General features: G+C 41.9%; 1 protein-coding gene across 1 annotated transcript in view; it reads right to left on the bottom strand.

The window, feature by feature from the left end:
• Positions 1–18,046, bottom strand: part of PTPRG (protein tyrosine phosphatase receptor type G) — a 375,335-nt gene that overhangs the window by 173,217 nt on the left and 184,072 nt on the right. The window contains exon 3 of the mRNA XM_065749431.1: positions 1,642–1,821. Coding sequence (XP_065605503.1) covers positions 1,642–1,821 — 180 coding nt within the window. The remainder of the gene's footprint in view (positions 1–1,641; positions 1,822–18,046) is intronic.

The following is an 18,046-nucleotide window of genomic DNA, read 5'->3' as shown; positions in this document are numbered from 1 at the left end:
CAGCAGAAGGCTCATGGATGACAGCTGGGCAAAAAGAGTCTTTGCCTAACCAGCAAAATCTGTAAGTTACCCAAGAACATCGATAGTTGCAGTTGTCCTGAGAAGCAATAACTTGTCAGCAAAAATCCACACCCCAATGGGTGAGGAAATAAAATATAGCAGAGGTGCTAAAAATCAGCCAGCAAAGGAAACTGAAGATACAGCTTTCACTGCCAACTGCGTGGAGACTGGAACATTCGCTGGCACGTTTTGGTTCTGCATGGTTTCCTATTATATGTGCAGCAATATGTTCCCATTATACTTACCATATAACATTAACATTTCTCTTGGAAGAAAAGCACCATCGTTTTTTCTTGGTATTTCTAATTATGGTTATTGCTAGTAACCGCACACGCCGCTTTGTGACCAAAAGAGCAGGGTACATAACATGAATACATTAATTAAGCACCAAATTTCCGTAGCATTCAGCCTCCCCTGAACCTCATTTTGATACAAAGGGCAATAAAGTCAGGATTTCAGAGCAAACAGGAGCATTTCTTAGCAGAGCTGAAAAAAAACCCCTCGGTAATGCATTAAAAAATAGTGGCTTACATTAACCAGATTTGCTCTGTTGTGAAAGAAAGCAGGAACCCAGTCTGTGTCCTCCTCAGTGGAGGGGCAATGGCTCCCACTAAATCCATGCAGCTGGCCCCAAAGCACCCAGTGGACCCCTGATTGTGGGTCATACCCAAAGACCCATGGGAGCGATGGGTCAGGCTGCGGGCACAGCTGCATGCAAACCACAGCAGGTCCATGGCTAGGATTTGCTCACAAACCTCTGATGAGGAACCTGTTACCTAAAGCACTCCAGACACGCATGTCGAATGTTAATAAAGATAAAAATATACTTCCAATAAATAAAATTGAATTAATTAGCGGTTTAATCCAATTCCCTAAAAATATTTGACCTTGTCAAATGAAGAGGATGGCCTTATAATTTCTGCTTTTTACATTTTTAGAATTAAAGAGTAATCAAATGCATGCAGCTTTGCATATAAATCAACCTTGACCTTTTGGTGAACTGTTTTGGTAAAAATAAGCAGTATTCGCACTGTTCTTTTCCCTGGAAGCCAGAACAGACAGAGCAGAAGAGGATTCAGTTCAGTGAAGAACACAGTGCTATAATCATATCAGAAACACATTAATAAGCTCCCGCTACTTTGAGTGCTTATTGCTCTTTCTTCTCCAAAACCTTCCGATTTCTAAAACTTCCCCTTTCCTACGAAGTCTGAGCCTTGCATCTCAGCATTCTTTTGGATTAGATGTTTCAGCCTCTCAAAGCTGATAACTCAAGGTTACACCTTGAAGCTCTCATACAGCCTTTTATTCTGAGGAACAAGTGACTACCAAGAGAATTATTTTATATCGGGAACCAAAAAAAAAAAAAATAAACCCTTAAAAATGAACCTTAAAATCAATCCGCAGAACTAGATTTGCACAGAATGCAAAGGCAGGGATAGGAGGCAGCTGCTGGAAAATGGTATTTCTTTTTAAAAAGCAAACCCCAAACAACAGAACAATAAAAAAAGGGGAGGGTGGAACACAGCTTGAATTTTTAATTGACTGCAGGCAGGCTATGGAGGCACACAGAAGAGAACATACCCGTTTTTCCTGTGTTTTTCATCCAAGTCTTGTTAGAAGACTCATTGTCAAAACCATCGAGCTGCAGTTCTTGATACTCATCCCCAACATGAGCCTGATGGTCCACGATGTCTATGGGGGACTGGTGGGACCCTCCACACTTCTCGCTGGAAGTAACCCAGTGCTCGGGACCATAGGTACCTGTGAAAAAATACCACTTAAATTAACATTCTGGTGGCTCCTTAATACTGAATAACACTGAAGTAAGAGGATGAAGTGCTTAGGCTCCCCAGGTAACACCACTGCTGCTACACTTCGTGCATCTGAAAGAGTTTAAGACTTGTTGTAAACTTAGAAAGAGATCAAAAACCATTAGCTTCGTGCAGCATTCAAACTTTGCCTCTAGCACTAACAAACAATACCTCTTTTATTTTTATTTTTTTAATTACTATTCTGTCTGCAATTCCCAAGTTCCTCTCATGCGTATGTTATGAATTAGCTTGGGTTTACAGGAACTTTCCTAAAGCTTCAGCCATGATATATGAGTATGTATTTACCTTCTTAGAAGAGATACACAATGTACCAGCTAAGCATTAACTTGCTCTTCTACAATGCTCTAATTAGATAATGTGATCTTTATTAATGATCTCATTTCTTCAGAAGCCAGGAAAAAAAATGAAAATAAAGCAGTAAAGCAAATAAGATATTAGTAAATTTGAAGAAAACAGCAAAGGAAAGAAAGACAGCTTTTACTGAAGGAAGTGAAGACAACAGTGATCTGCCAGAAAATGCTGTAACTTTTTGGTGCTCCTCTTACATGAGTTTTCTGTTTCATTTCTTAGCCAGGAGGAGTTTAGGCTCTGAGAAGCAATCTATGCATCCGTGCTGGTGAGCCCATCGCTGGCTGCTGGACTGGTCAACAAGAGAAGAGCTGCAGCTCCGAGAAGCAACATCAGAGCAGCCTCTGTCTCCAGCACACCAGGTATATGGCACGTCCTAATTCACTCAGCACCAGGCAGTGAAGTATTTCTAAGTGGTTTCTGAAGTAGTTGTCACATCTGCACACCCACCTCACAAGCGACAGGAGGTGCACAGGTCCTACCTCTGTTCTGGAGTTTTCACCTGCCCCAGATCACTTCATGGTCCCTAACCCCCTCACTGTTTAACTAAACTTTGCAGTGTGTTTGCCCTGGCCCCGCTGCCATGGGAAGGAAGGCAGTGATCCATCACAGTGTGGCACGGTGCTGTGAGAGGCAGTGGCACAACACACTGCTCAGCCTGCAGAAGCTGCTTGTCACCACCTGCATTCACTCTGCCCATCCTATACCTCTCCAGCAAGAATGGTCAGTAAAACTCATGAGTGGAAGGAAACGTTTCAGACCAAGACCTTGCTATCCCCATCACACACCAGCTCCAGATGCAATACAACACCAGGAACCTCTGCACACGGAGGAGGATCTCCAGTGAATTTTGCATTTTTCTTATGACCTCCTGCTCCAACTCTTAAATTATATTAACAGAGATTATGTTCCTGGGAGTGCAAACATTGTGTTTAAGCTCCTGAAATAACAGCACACAGTTCCTGCAAAGCACTCCTCTCTCACAGCTCCTCCAGAGCTTTGTGGCAGGGCTCCACTCTTCTCATGCAAAGACAGGGAAATTGATGATGGGAGGGAAGAGGTTTCCCCCATCCACCACAGCCAAGTTACCAGGCAGGGCTGACCTCTGCTCCACCAGGTGCTCAGATGCCACACCTGCTGTGCACCTCTGAAATGCAGAATGGTAACCAAAACAACATGAAAGTGCTTTATTTTCAACTACAATTAAGCAAAATTGCAATACCCTTTAAAAATCACTCACATCATTTGCCTAGGTTAAAAAAAAAAAAACAACTTTCATTTATCTCATTGTTCAACTTGTATTGTCAGCAAAAGCCACTTTCAGTTAATTTCCCAATGTACTGCAACTAAGGAGAACAAAATTATTAAAAGCCCTACATGGGGAAAACTAAATGTGTTCCACTTGCAGTCATTTTTTTTTCCTGAATCAGAATGCTCTTAGCAATTGTTTTGCAGTGAATTAACTGGCAATTCAGATTTACTTTCCTGTGCATTTATTCCATGAAATTTCAGAATTTGCTTTAAAATGTTTAGCAGCGCCCAAAATCCTCAAACCTGCCAGCTCCCATTTTTGGCTTTGTTGTAAACACAGGGTGAGCTTTTCAAAAGCACTCTGCTCGCAGAGGCTATCGCAGTGGTTTCAGCTGTGCTTTCAAAGGAAGCTCTGCACTCACATTTCTGTAAGCATTTTGGTGACCCTTCAGTCAATGGGCAGATTGTAATTTTGAATAAGCCAACTTATTTTAACAGGGATTGTAGGGTTACCTCCACGTAACTTGTCACAAAGGCCTTTTTTCTCTCTAAAGCGTAGCCAGCTCTCAATCAATTTACAGTGAAAACTGTCTTGTCAAAATGAATAAAATAAGCCATAAGGGTAAACAGGCAAACAAAGCACCACAGCAAGTTAAAACCTCATGTGACTTAGTTACCTGCACTGACTCTTGCTGAAATGTAGTTTTTCCCAGTACTGACTTCTAAAAGCTTTTATGCCTTTGTATCACTTAAAAAAACCTCAACAAGCACATCATCCTCTTTTTCCAGTTCTTTTTCCAATCTTTGTATCGCTTAAAAAAGCCCAACAGAACACACTGTCTTCTTTTTCCAATTTAACATGTTGGAATTAGTTTAATACAGCAGCACATCTCTTTCTATAAATACAGTAGCTTCACTTGGTTCTAAATGTATAATTTACCCCCAAAAGCCTAGCGTTATCTGCTATCCTCATGTGATAGCATTCGTTTCCATGCATAAAATGTTTCCATTCTGGTGCTGAATTATTAAAGGAAAATCGAATGCAATGAAACTCAGCAATTCAAAACTCCAACCTAGTGCTGCAGCTGTGACTCCAAGTCCTGACATCCGAAATTACAGCCACAAGGCTAAGCTCTGATTTCAAGGTTCAAGACCTGCTAGTTAAAATCAGCACAGGATGTACAAACGACCACGTTTTTCATTAATTTCTTTCAGAACTTTTTGATATGCAGGGTATTACACGCAATATGACCCACGCCGCTATGGCAGCAATTGCAGGCAGAAATAGAGGCCACAGCCTCAGCAGCCCAGCTCCAACAATTAGTGGGATGAGGCTGGGCTGGGGAGGCAGGAAAGAAGGAAATTTTTGGCTTTGAGGTTGAGACTAAAGTAAATAAACTCTATCTCCTTCCCAGAGAAAATATGCGCAACAAAACTTAATCAGGAAGAGTGCAGTGGGATTTATTTGCTTGCTGGTAGCCATCAGGCTTAAGCCTAACTGGCTGGGTTTTTTTTTCCATGGACATTCAAGTGCAGTTTTAATTGAAACTGATCTTCCACTACAGATTTCAAATTAATTCTTCTTCCAAGTGTCTCATGCTCCAGACACCCTTGCCTTGCAAAAAACCCTATATCATTAGAGGAGGAAATAGAACACTTTTTCTAAGCTTGCAGGTATTGATTACCTATTCCTTCCATCAAAGCACAATTGCCATTCTGCACTGTATAAATCTCTTCAGTGTTAGACACTTTATAAAGTACCAAGAATTATATCATTAATCATTTGCAGTTGCACTTGTCTTGCTTTATTGAATTCTTTGTTTTTTAGAACTTTAAATAAATGCTTTTAAATAAATAAATTAAAACATGACACTAAATAAAGACTGTGTTTCACTTAAACCTAGTGAAAAAGCCCTTTCATTCTGCACGTGACATTTACCCATCTGAGACAGAGTAACTTACGGCTGTTTGCGTTTCATTTTTCCAGCTCTGAGCACGATAGCTTTAATCAAATAAAATTTGGAATGGATTTGAATCGACCTTTGGAGAGTTGACAAATAATTCAGTTTTCAAAACCCAAACAAGAGAAGAGACCTCACCTGTGATAATACACAACACGTGTTCCCACTACAAAGTGGGGGCAACGTGCAAGAGGAGGTGAACACAAACAGTGCTCATCTCAGAGCAGGGTGCACTGCAAACAACATGGAGATGTTAGCACCCAGCCTCGTCCGAAGCGACGCGATGCTCCCTACGGATTCAGCAATCTTTTCTCATGCAAAATGTTTCCGTTAATGACTGCAGAATCTTTAATAGCTTTTTAATTCACAGGCTGCTCTTTAAATAGAATCCAAGATTCCTTTTTTCCTTCCTGTTACTGTACAACCTAAACAATGAGCAGTCTTCATTAAAGAAAACCCATTAAAATAATGTTTTATGCCAAAATCTAATTAAAGCTTTTATAAAAATGTATTTTTTTTCCTCCACAAATCTTTTGTTTGAATGATCTCTTATCATGACCACTGGCGTTTTCTTGATTTTAAATCACTTCCAGTTAATGGATCAGCCATCCTGATGCAGACCGATGTGTAACAGATATCAGCATCCAGATGTAGTCTGACAGACATTGGCTATTTATGAGTAATCTGATTTGGATCATTCATTTCCAAGCTTGGAAAAAGGCAGAAAAATGAACACTTCTTTTTCTTAATTTTACTTATTTTTAAAACTTTCACAAAAATATGACTTTAAACTCCATGTCTGGCATGAAAAGAGCTAATTTTGTCTTTTTTGACATTTTTTTTAATTGTGTCCTTTCTTAAAAAAACAAAATTGTATCAGACAAATCTATTTGATACCTTTAAACTCCTTATGTTTGAATGAAAATAGTAGTCATTATTGCAAAGCCACCCAAATCCCTCACACTTCTGTGATTAAGACAAATTAGCCTTGTATCTTCATGAGGACATCCTATCCCATCACCTCAATGCATGAGATCATTCATCAAGTTACCTGCAAGGCAGATATGCAGAGAATTGTAAGGAAAATTGTATGGAAGGGCTTATTATCTATCCTTGCTTCTGGCCCTACTTTGTCCTCACCGCCCCACCTGCAGATGGCTCATGCTGCTCTCTGGCACATTTCTATTTCCAGCAGCAACAGAAGTTACCCTCATACGGAGACAGGAGTTATATCATGGGCAGCATGCCTGGATTTCACATGAAGTGGCAGTGCTCTTTTCTTGCTGGCTCAGAAGGTTGCATGATGTTTGAAAGCTCATCCAAAATAAGGCAGAAGATGCACTAAGCAGGGGCTTGGTAACTCCTTGGATGACAGTGACCTGCCCAAACAATTCAGCAAAGCTAAAGATTTGAACCTCTGAAGAAGAAAAGTGCTACATGATGCCATAAACCAAGATCTCCTCATTACTTTTGCCATTTTGAAATAAATGGAGGGGACCAAGGAAGCTGCTCCCACTATGCGAGCAGGCACAGCAGAGCCAGAGCAGCTTTCCCCCATGCCCTGACCTCCAGCTTCCTACTAGGAAGAAGAAACAAAGAGAGTCCTTCGGGATGAAGCCTATAGGCAGCATATAGATATGAGGAAGGAAATAATTATTTGAATGACTGACTGGGCTCCTGCTGAGTAATTTACCACGGGGCAGCAGGGGTAAAGGTATAAAAAATCAGTGGCATCTTCTAGGGGCCTTCACACTGCAGAGAAAGCAATTGAGTTGCTGAATCATTCTATTAGAGGGAAAAGTTGCTGTGAAATGATGGCGTACCAAACTCAAAGAGATGGCGAAAGAGCACATAGTTAGAGTTCACGGTGCTGTTTTGAACAAAGATTTCAGGATTTCCTACCCCGAGGGAAAAGGGTTTTTCATTTTATTACTCTCTGTCATCACTCTGTTTGACGCCAGACACTCGTGCTTGCAGAAAATTCCAATTACTGCTTGAAAAATGAGACTGAATGCAGAGAGCAAGGTCTTGAGGAGCTCGCTGAGGCCCAGACAGGTGTAAGCATCACCCAGTCTGCAAACACAGCACAGAATGGAGTGCACGAGGCAGGGCAGAGCTGCAAACAACCAAGGACAGGATTTTGGAGAACCGAAAGAAGCTGAAAAATTTTCTCCAAGAACAATTTCTGATAAGGGATATCTTAACCGGCAGTTGTTGGAACATACACAAATGCAGGAAGACAGAACAAAAAGGGTTTGGATTTAGATAACCTTTGAGCAATCGCTAGCAGCAACATCAGGAGCTCCAGCCCCGCTTCTGCTTTCTGCACCGGTGCCACCACACCTACAGGAACGTCCAGCCACAGGCTTTAAAAGCAAAGCTCATCTTCAGAACGGATTTTATCAGTGATACTGTCTCACTGCCAAAATGTGGCAGATGCAAAGAAAAAGAAGGGCTTTAAACCATGGTCCTAAAAATAAACTGTTCTATAATGTCTGCAGCTCTAAAACCCAAAGAGAGTGAGGCGTACGTTCTTCTAAATGTCCACAGATGCTGCAGTTATTGCTGGATTCTTTAATTAAACCTTCTAACCCTTAATTATCTTTGGCAAAGAGTTTCAGTGGACGTTTTCAAAACCTTTGCATTCTTCAGCATCCATGTGAACACCTGTATCACACAGTCACATCAGGCTTTTCACGTACACTCCCACACATACATATACATACTTTCTGGATCCTAACTTTGTTCCCCAGCAAAGTGAGGCTGCTATGAATCCTGCAGGAAGCTCCCACTGTCCATCTCAGCCTGCCAGCAGCACAGTGTGTGATGAAGGCCCAACTGCAGGAAACCCTGGGACCTTACAACAAATGCTGCAGGAAGCTCCCAATCAACTGGAGAAAGCGTAATGACTAAAGCAAGATTCTTCCACAGACATTACGATTTGCATTTGCTATGTGAATAATTTCCCTCCACACAAAAGTGGAAGCAGTACGAAGTTCAGCTGTGCTGGCAAAATGGTTTGGGGTTTTCTAACGGGTGTTGCATAACAAACCCTTGATAGACACTGCTAATGAGCTGCTGAGTTCCTAAGTTACATTTCACAAATGTTTACATTATAGTGAGCACGGAGCATAACAATATCAATGAAATTAATATGCAGAAGCCCTGGAGCAGGAGGATAAGTTCTGGTATAAGAGGTGCCTGCTGGTGGCGAGTGACTGAGACAATATACGTCTACATCCTCTTCTTTCCCTAATTTTCATTTTTAATAAATGTATCTGACATCTCACACCATTCATTTCATAGCTGTCTGCAGCCTTTTTAAAGCTGCTCACCCCTGAGACGCATGTAATAAATGAGGTGATAACTAATGTTATAAGGAGAAAACAGAAGATTAATTTATATGAAGACATTGTAAATTAACTTTCCTCTCTCCCTATACTAGTTGAGCAAAACTCCAAGAAGGGTAGGGACGGACATAAGATTTTTTTCATAAATATAATCTAAAAAAGTATAAATCCTAATGGAAATTGCTGAACACAGATGCATTCTGGATCAATGCTGCTGCTTAACCACAGTACTTGGTGTTGCTGGGAGGAGGTCATGCCTGGACCCGGCCTCTCTCTGTGCTCTTCTCCCTTTGCAGAGAAATAGCTGTGTGATGATGGACCTTGAGAGCAGAAATGCCTGTATTGCTGCAGTGCCCCAGAACGGCAGGAAGGAAGGAAGGGCAGCACTCCTCCACGTAACATGCAGTTCCTGCCTCAAAATCTTGCATCTGATCAACATAAAGCAAGGGGCATCAGCCTAACGAGCAGCACCTCAGGCTTCAAAACATACACTGCTCCTGGGCCGCCCGAACCTGCTGCGTAAATACCTTGTTTCTTCTCCTTCTCAGATGAAAAACCCAACAGCAAATGCCCTACATCCCAACGGTGATCAGCCTTCCTATGGGACAGGAAGGAAATGCTGCAGGCTCTTCCAAATAGCAAAAGATAAAAGGTGAAATGAGCCTGGTGTTTCATGGACTAAATGGATGAAGGATGAGCACGAGCACATCTAATGCTGATGTAAATCATGATCCCATCTGGGCTACTCCAAGAAGCACAGCACGGGAAAAGCACGGAGAAAATAAACTCAAGGAAATGAGAGGAAGACACTGGGCAGGAACTTTCCCTGCCCAAGAGCTGTGTGATGGGGAGCTCCAAGAAGACCTCATGGAAAGAAGAGGAGGGAAGATAACCCAATTTCGGCGTGAAGCTAATTGCAGCATCCTCTGCCAGCAGGTGAAGGGCCTGAGCAGGAAGCTTGCTGCACTGTGCCTCCTCCCTCGCAGGCAGACCTCAGGCTGCAGGAGTGGGGCATGAGCAGTGCCCAGAACAGACACAGTTGGCTAAGGAACCTCTTCCTGGCAGCAGGTTTTCTTAAAACCAGGGATTGTGGCTGGTTTGAGAGCCTGATTTAGGCCTCACTCGAACATCAATGTTCCCGCGCTGCCAAGCCTAGCGGCTCAGGAGATGGATGCTGAATGACAGTGACAGTAATAAGCTGTGACATTTAAGTCAGGAAATCTCAAATTCCCATCTTGCTTCCCTGTCTCCTTCTTACCACCAGGAGCAACACGCTCCACTTCATTCCTTTCCCTTAAAAAGGGAGAAGTTCACCTGTCTCATCAAAGCAAGGATTGCCCAGAACATGGGAAGAGCTGCAGAGATGAGAACAAAATAAGCAAAAAAAGCACAATAACTGTGAAAGACTCAACTGCCCCACTGCAGACCCCAGCAGCAGGCAGCCTGCTCTGCATTTGGGAAAGATGCAGTTCCAATTACTTCTCAAAGCATCACACACTTGAAATCCTAACACTTCTCACATGTACCCTTTAATAGCCTTGATCTCACCCAAGAAACTGCTAACGTAAATGATGCCTCACTGTAACTTAATTACTTCCAATTTAGGTGGGTATGGGAACAGAAAGTACCTTTTCTTGATTCCCATCTGTTCCTCCTAACCAACCAAAGAAGCCTTCCCCAGAGCTCTATCTCTGAGAGCCAGCACACACACACAAAAAAAAAAAAAAAAAATACAGAAGGAGGAAAGCGAGGAAAAGAACTGTATATTTTTATTGAACTTTTGCAGGATGCTGGTTAATAAAACACCCACAGAGAGTACAGAACAATATAGAAAGGGAATAAACGGAAGGAGGGCTGGTATCAATAAAGCCTATCCAGAGGCAGCGGTGGAGTGGAAGTACTCCTGATTTCAAAAGAAACCTGCTACTGAAATGATTTCCACTTGTTGCTTAGGTTCAACTTTAAGATTCACACATTAAAAAACTCCTAATGAAGTCAGGAAGATAAAATTATCTACTGCTGAAAGACATGTCACCTTTGGCTTTCCAATATCCCTTGTTGGTCCCTGCCTGACCCAAGGATGGCAGCTGCAGGAGGACTGCACTGTTTAATTGTATCACAGGCAGCACTGCAGGTCCTGAAATCATTCATTATGCTTTGACAAACATCTTTTTTTTTTTTTTTTTTCCTCCTGGGTGAAAATCAACTTTTGACCAACCAAGTTGTTAATGGCATTCTTTTTAGAAGAGACTTCCCAATCCAGCTGTCCCTTTCACTAATATGCACCAGTAAAACATCTCTCGGGAGAGGTTCTGGGAGATAGCCAGCTTTTACTTAACAACACATCATGAACCCTGCCCTCAGCAACATTAACATTCAGTCTATGTTTCTACCATTAATTTAAAAGCATCAGCAGTGAGAATAAATATGAAGACAATAAGCGGCCATAACATCCAGGTTGAGGTACTCTACTTAGAGCAGCAGGACTGCCTGATAAGGTTTACAACAGTTCATAACCATTTTTTCTCATTTTTGCTCCGTACCTGCCATGTCCCATATGTTATGTTAAATAGCTGGGATAAGCATGCCTTCCTCCAGCACTGCATGACCAGAGAGCACCCCTATAGGGATGATCACCCAAAGGATTTGTCACCAGGATAGCTTTTCTCCACCTGTCCCTTCACCCACTGCTCTCTGCCCCAGGATGCTCCCAGCCTCCATGCAGCACTCCCTGCCCTGTTCAGCCTGATCCTGTGCTGTTTACTCACAGCAGCGCTTGGACAGCCCATGGTGACACACACCATAAAATGGAATTTGGAGTGCATCACTTAGCTGTGAAATCTGTAAGATATTGGATTTATATGGTGTTTGCAGAGCACATTAGGAGATCATCATCACTGTGTCTTTTCAAGACAGCCATAATTATTCAGGCTGTTATTCTATCTCACTGGTGCTTTTGAAAAACTATTTAATATTAGCAAACCCTCACTAAAAGCAATGTTTTGGTTGAGAGACTAATCTTCCTATCAGTACACAGCCATACCTGGTCTTATCTACATTACCAATTCCCTGCTGATTGAGCAGATTCATTAACAACACAATCTCTGGCGACTGAAATGAAGTCTCATTCTTCGTATCACTAGTGCCTTGCTGTTTGCTTTTCCTTCACAGTGTGCACACAAGTAATTAACTTACTATGCTCCGCTAGCTCCTGACACATTACTTGGCATAGAAAAATTCACCAGCAGGTAGTTAAGCATGCAAAATATTTTCAGTCAAGTGAACTTTATAACAAAGCACTGCTTAGGAGAAACGCTGCTCTTTCTGATACAGCACTAACATGCAGCACGCTGCCTGCACCGACAGCAACTTCTCAAGTGCTGAGGAAATATATCACTTCTACCGATTTTGTTCAGCATGTAGGAAGCTTCTTTAGGGATTAAAACTGCCAGGCTGTAAAAGGAGATCACTGAAAGGATGAGCGCGGAGATCAACCCGATCAGTCCTTGGGACAGCGTCACATAACAAGGACAGACAGAAGATCCATAAGGTACAGGGGGGAAAAAGGAGGGAAAAGGAAACAAAGAAAAGAGGAGAATCTCTTCAGTGCAGCACTACTGAGGCTACCAGGCTCTGCAAGTACAGAACAATGCATTTCCACTTTAAATGAAATAAAGAGAAGGATTTTGCTATTGTAAGCCTAGAGTACGATGACAGTGAAATCTCCCTGAATAACAATGTGCCATTTATTAAACCCCCCACATAAACAACTCGGCTCAGGAGCGAGACTTGAAATATTTGAGTAACCTCAGTAACATCAAGAATAAAACTGGAATGAAGTTACTTGTGAGCTTCCCTTTGCAGGACAGAGGGTCATGGCATGAACTGCCATAACAGAACTTGGAGCTTCCCCAGTGCAGTGCCCAGCAGGATGTGGAAGGCAGCCTCTGCCCAAAGCAGCAGCGCTGGCACTGACTTTCACAATACAAAGAATAGTGCAGACTTTGTGGGGTGTTCCTCTGATCGGAACATGCTCTGAATTATGACTTAATTACCCTAATATTTGCTCGGTACCAGAGACTGGAATCATGCAGTACTCACGCCATGCAAGCGTTGTCCGGATAATATCCTACAGAACAGCTTGCATAGTCCCAGTCATTCCTTTAAACCAAAAGCAGCCAAATCTCCAAAATGCACATGAAAATGCTTGAGAAGGAGGAGGAACTTGGCTAGGATAAAGACCTATTCATGGTATTATTAATCACAACTTTGACCTTTTCTGACAAATTCCTGCTCAGAAGCTCTACGAATGCATTGACCTAAAGCAGGGGAAATTGTGGTCTTCAAGTTTCCTTCGACACGAGAAAAAATCCTTCTGAAGTCCTGGAAAACAAAACTTTTCTTCTGCTCAGTTTAGTCCAGAAGACATTTGTTCCTCCTCCTCCTCTCATGCACCACAAGGCATGCGCCTTTGCCAGCCCCAGACCGTGGCTTCTACTTGCTCGGTCACAGAAGTTAGTTCCTCATGTTCTGTTACAACAATTTGTGCTCGTGACAGAAGAATTAGATCTGCTGAGGACAGAATTCACTGTGATTTGTGTATATCATTTTCCTCTGTTCTTACACTGCTTCCAACAGCTCATTTAAATATAGCTCCTGTCATATCCATCATTTTCAGTTCACCTGCTAAGCAGAACCACGCGCTCCACCTCCAACAGAGCCAGTCTTTTTCCAGGCTGTATAGTTTATACACATTCTTTAACTCTACCCTGAGCCTTAAATCCTTATTCAGTTACAATCTAGGTATTCCTCAAACAGCATTTCTACTTGCTTGGCAGAAATATTAATGTACAGAATGGAAACCAGCTTCTGTTATTTCTAATTTCTAACAAAAAGGAGCTACTGTACTCAAGAGCTACCTGTATCCGTGACAGTTACTTAGGTCTGTAAAGAGTTTACTATATCAAGGAAAATCTTAATAGCATCTCCAAAAGGTTGTTGAAACTTGCTGTGTTCCAGGGGATGGAATCTCGGGTTTTGTTTGGTTTTCCAGTACTTACAGCAAGTAACAGATTTTGATGCCAGAAGAAACAGTTGGATAGCACATACTGACATGATGAGCCTGAGTCATTACTTTATATTGACTCTCTAGGGAGCATTAAAAAGAGTGTTCACACCTTTCAAAAAACTATTCAGCGCTGAAGAAATCAAGACTTGAGAAATCACTACGTGAGGTTTTTTTTTTTTAAAGATTGCTCCCCAAATTTCAATCTACTAATGCCAGCTTGTAAGGTTTCCAGCCCAGTCTGTATTTTGCCTTCCCATGATAGCCTACAAGAGTTCTTTGGGAGATAGCATTTCCTTGTTATGGAGATGCACACCTCTCAAGTGACACACTCATATGCATGAATGGGGTCCTATTCTGTGTTCTATTGTTTTCAGACCTTTTCCAGCTTCCATTGAGTTTGTGGTGTCAGACTTCAGCCTTCCCACCCATGAGCTACTCAAAGCACACAGATCAGTTTTCTCCCACACTATCACTCTCTCTCTAAGAAGCACAAATATTCACAGACATTTTTTTTTTTACCTCTCCTCTAACTCAACCCGTTATGGCCTCACCTACGCAAATCTGGATGCTAATTAAGCCTGCTATTGTGTTGAGATCAATTCCTACTACACTCAACAGTGCTGCCCCACTGCGCTGTTGCACTTGTTCGTATCCTGTACTAGCTATTATTTAACAACAAAGTCAAGAGATTTTTGAGAAGCAAATTCTTTCAGATCTTGTTTTGTTTAGAGGAAAATCCATGACTGGAACTTCTTGTTAGTCCAAATCTATAGTAACAAGTTAAGAGTATCCTGAGTATGATACGGTAATTGCAGAAACAGTGTTCGGGACCAACGACCAAAATAGATAATTAAATACAATCCTCCTAATTACAGAGCATGTCTTAGGTAATTTAATGCCTTTATTAAAGCTGTAGCTGGTGGACTTGAGAGCCTGCAGTCTTGGTCTCATGAGAGTGAATACGTCGAGCTTTTTCAACTAGAAAGTTTGCATGCTCCTTGACTTCAGAGGATAGTCAGAAAATATCAAGAAAGAAAGGTGCAGGAGACAGAAGGCAAACAAGGACCTTCAAACTACCACTGTTCTTCAAACCCCCCAGATTTGCTTTGGTTGGTCTCATTACTTTTTGCCTAGTCCTGGCAGTACTCCTGTGAACCTGAGTATATTAAAAACCAACAACCTTATTCCAGCAGAAATAACAGAAAGAACCCAAACCCATCACTACCAAGAGCAGGGCTCAAATGTGCCCAAATGCCAGCCACCCTTCAGTGCTTGGCTCAGACTCACTACTATTAGCTCAGTGAAAAAGCACATTGCTTCAGGATACTTTTATTCTAAATGACACCTATATACCTCATACCACCTAGCAAGAAGAAAAGTTTTTTCATTCTGAAGGAAATTCTGGATGTAAGCACTTATTCAAAGAAGCCAGTAAATCAACAACAGAAGTTTATTAATTTAGTAGTTACTGAGACAGATTGTATTGATCTCCTTTACTCACATTCTGCCTCTGGAGTTTACCTCACAGCTCCAGTTTATACCTCGATTAAGCGGTTCAGAGAAGCCTTGCATTTTATAGCACGTACATCATGTAGCACAATGCTCATGCTATGACAACCTGCAAACCAAGCGGAGGATTTATCGCCCTGCAGGATGCCAGCTTTCCTCACCAGGGCAGCCAGCAGCAGTGGGGAACCAAGCTCCACCATGGGCAGCACTGCCTTGGCCAACAGCAGCCCTATGCTCAGCCCAGTGCTTCCAACCCAATACCAGTTAGATAGCATTGAGGTGCCATTTTCAGCATTCACATGTTTCTGTGGTCTTGTCTTTTTATAGGCTTTGACTCAGCAAGTGCTTAGGCACACGCTTTGCTTTAAATAGCTGAATAATTCAATGTCTTTTTAGCAAATGTTTGACCCGAATTGTGTGAACAGTTCCAGCTGAAGGGCTCCTCATGCCTCGGACACTGAGCACTCACTTGGGAGCACCATTCACTGCACAGATATAATATTATTCATGGGCTTCACGCTATGCATTTACTTAAGTGCTTTGCTAAACAAGGTCCAAAAAGCAAATACGCCACACTCAGTTTATTTAATAATGCTTCCACAAATTCAGTTCTAAACTGTCAAGCATTTTAACGAGGAAAACTGTATAACCATAGCATTTACCACAATTTCTTTCACCTTGATTTAGCACTGACTACAACTGTGGCAACAGGGTTCAACAGAAAGCGTTGTGATCCAGCCCCCTTCCACTCCTCTCTTCCACAGAGGAAGGGTGCCCTTGGAGAACTTGTCTCTCCCTTTTCCAGCATCTCAAGTACCACCATGCATTTCAGTCTCAAAAATCCCATATTTTATTACAAAATGACCAGAGAGTTCTGGGGGGTCTTTTCACAGGGGTTGCATTTTTTCTGAGTAAAGAAAACACAGAAATTTTTGCATTCCTCTCCCACAACCACTGCAACACTTCAACATAGGAGCTGATGAATTTTCCACTCATTACAGAACTCCAGCATCCGTGGCTCTAAGAAAAACACCAAATTGTGCAGGATTAACGATAAAACTAGCAGACCTGGCAGTGCTGCCTTCCCCCTTTGGGCTGTTTTCATTGTGAGAGGTTCCCCACTGACCCACACAATGCAAGATTCCTTGGGAGTTTGCTAGCTACTGCCTCAGATGTTCCAAAATACCATGTTTAAAAAATTATTAGAAGACGGCTCAAGGAAAAAAAGGCTGCCAAGCGAAAAACCTGAAAAGCCAGCTCTGAAAATGTGTTAGATAAAAAGACAGAGAACACAATTCACACCTAGCACACATCTGCCCAGCAAGCAGAACACCTTCCATGTGAGTGCCAGGTCCCCTTGTTTCAGATGAAAGCCCCCATGGTGGGGGGCTGCAGGTGAGGGGGTTCTGCTCATAAGGTGGTTGGCAAAGCCATATTAAAAGGGATAAAAATATAAACAGAACCAGAAAAAGAAAGGAAAGTAACACTGCCTGAAAAGATAAAAGGACAAAGCTCTTCTGACCAGTAGCCGCAAAACGTGAAACAAATTTACATATTCTTTTCCGAAGGAGGAAGAAAGCTATTTAATAAATGTTATTAAGATAGAGCAGAATAACTATAATACAGAAAACTGCTCATTAGTTGAAGCTTAATTGGTTTTATAGTTGGTGAAGAAGCAGTAATTACTACACCAAAAAAAAAAAGATCTATATTTAGTGATTATTTGTTTTTAGGCATGGAACAAGAATGCCACTTTGATATTAAACCAGAATTTTGCCAGAATATATGCAATGCCATCCCTTTGGAACTGAACACTGTCAACTGCATAACTCTCTGCAAAAGGAAAAAAGAAATATTGATTATAGCAAGGAATGTAATTGTAGTTTGTTCTCAAGCAGAGCTTCGATATACTTATAGTTATTTATTCAATGCCGTCTCACTGTTCGCCTTGTTTGTTTATAAATATTTACCATGCACTATCTTCATAAAACAATAATTATTCAATGTGCACAGCAATGAGAAGACATTAGATCTAGCTGTGTGTTTTTCTATTCTAATCTGTAGGACAATATTTTAACTTGGTTTTAAAACACAAGTCCTTAAAGCCCAGTGTCCTGAGCTGCCTCTGCTGGGTTTGCATGCAAACATGTATTGAAAGGCAGCACCTCTGCTCATGGGGTGTCAACCTGACATGGCACGGAGGAGCCCCACTGCACATCACCAGCTCCTGTAGGAGTGCTGATGTCTGAGGACATTTTGGTGACATTACAGAGGACAGCCATAGCTGCGGCTACATATTCAACCCCTACAAATCACTCAGTAATCCTCTACATGGGTACTAAAGAGGCACTTAAAAGGTGGCTTCTAAATGGCGAGTTTACATCCCAGATGTTACATAGACATAAAGCTTCATAAGGAGGCCCTATGGACATCAGGCTTGCCCTGCCTGCCCCTGTCCCAGATTGAATCCAATTTCACCAGTGCTAAAAAAGGAAAAGCAAATTTTTTTTTCTTTTTTGATTTATCACCAGAATCTGGCTGGGCTCAGTGGCACCAAGATGAAGCACTACCAATTTGGTGATATATGCATCCCCTCATTCTCTCATAAATAGTGGTTATAAACAAATAAAGGCAAGACAGCCAAGGTTAGGAACAATAAAAGACGTG

The sequence above is a fragment of the Cyrtonyx montezumae genome, unplaced genomic scaffold (assembly GCF_038088225.1).
Source record: "Cyrtonyx montezumae isolate F1298 unplaced genomic scaffold, pur_monq_1.0 scaffold_6, whole genome shotgun sequence".
Classification (NCBI taxonomy): Eukaryota; Metazoa; Chordata; class Aves; order Galliformes; family Odontophoridae; genus Cyrtonyx; species Cyrtonyx montezumae.
This window is presented reverse-complemented; position numbering and strand designations above follow the sequence as displayed.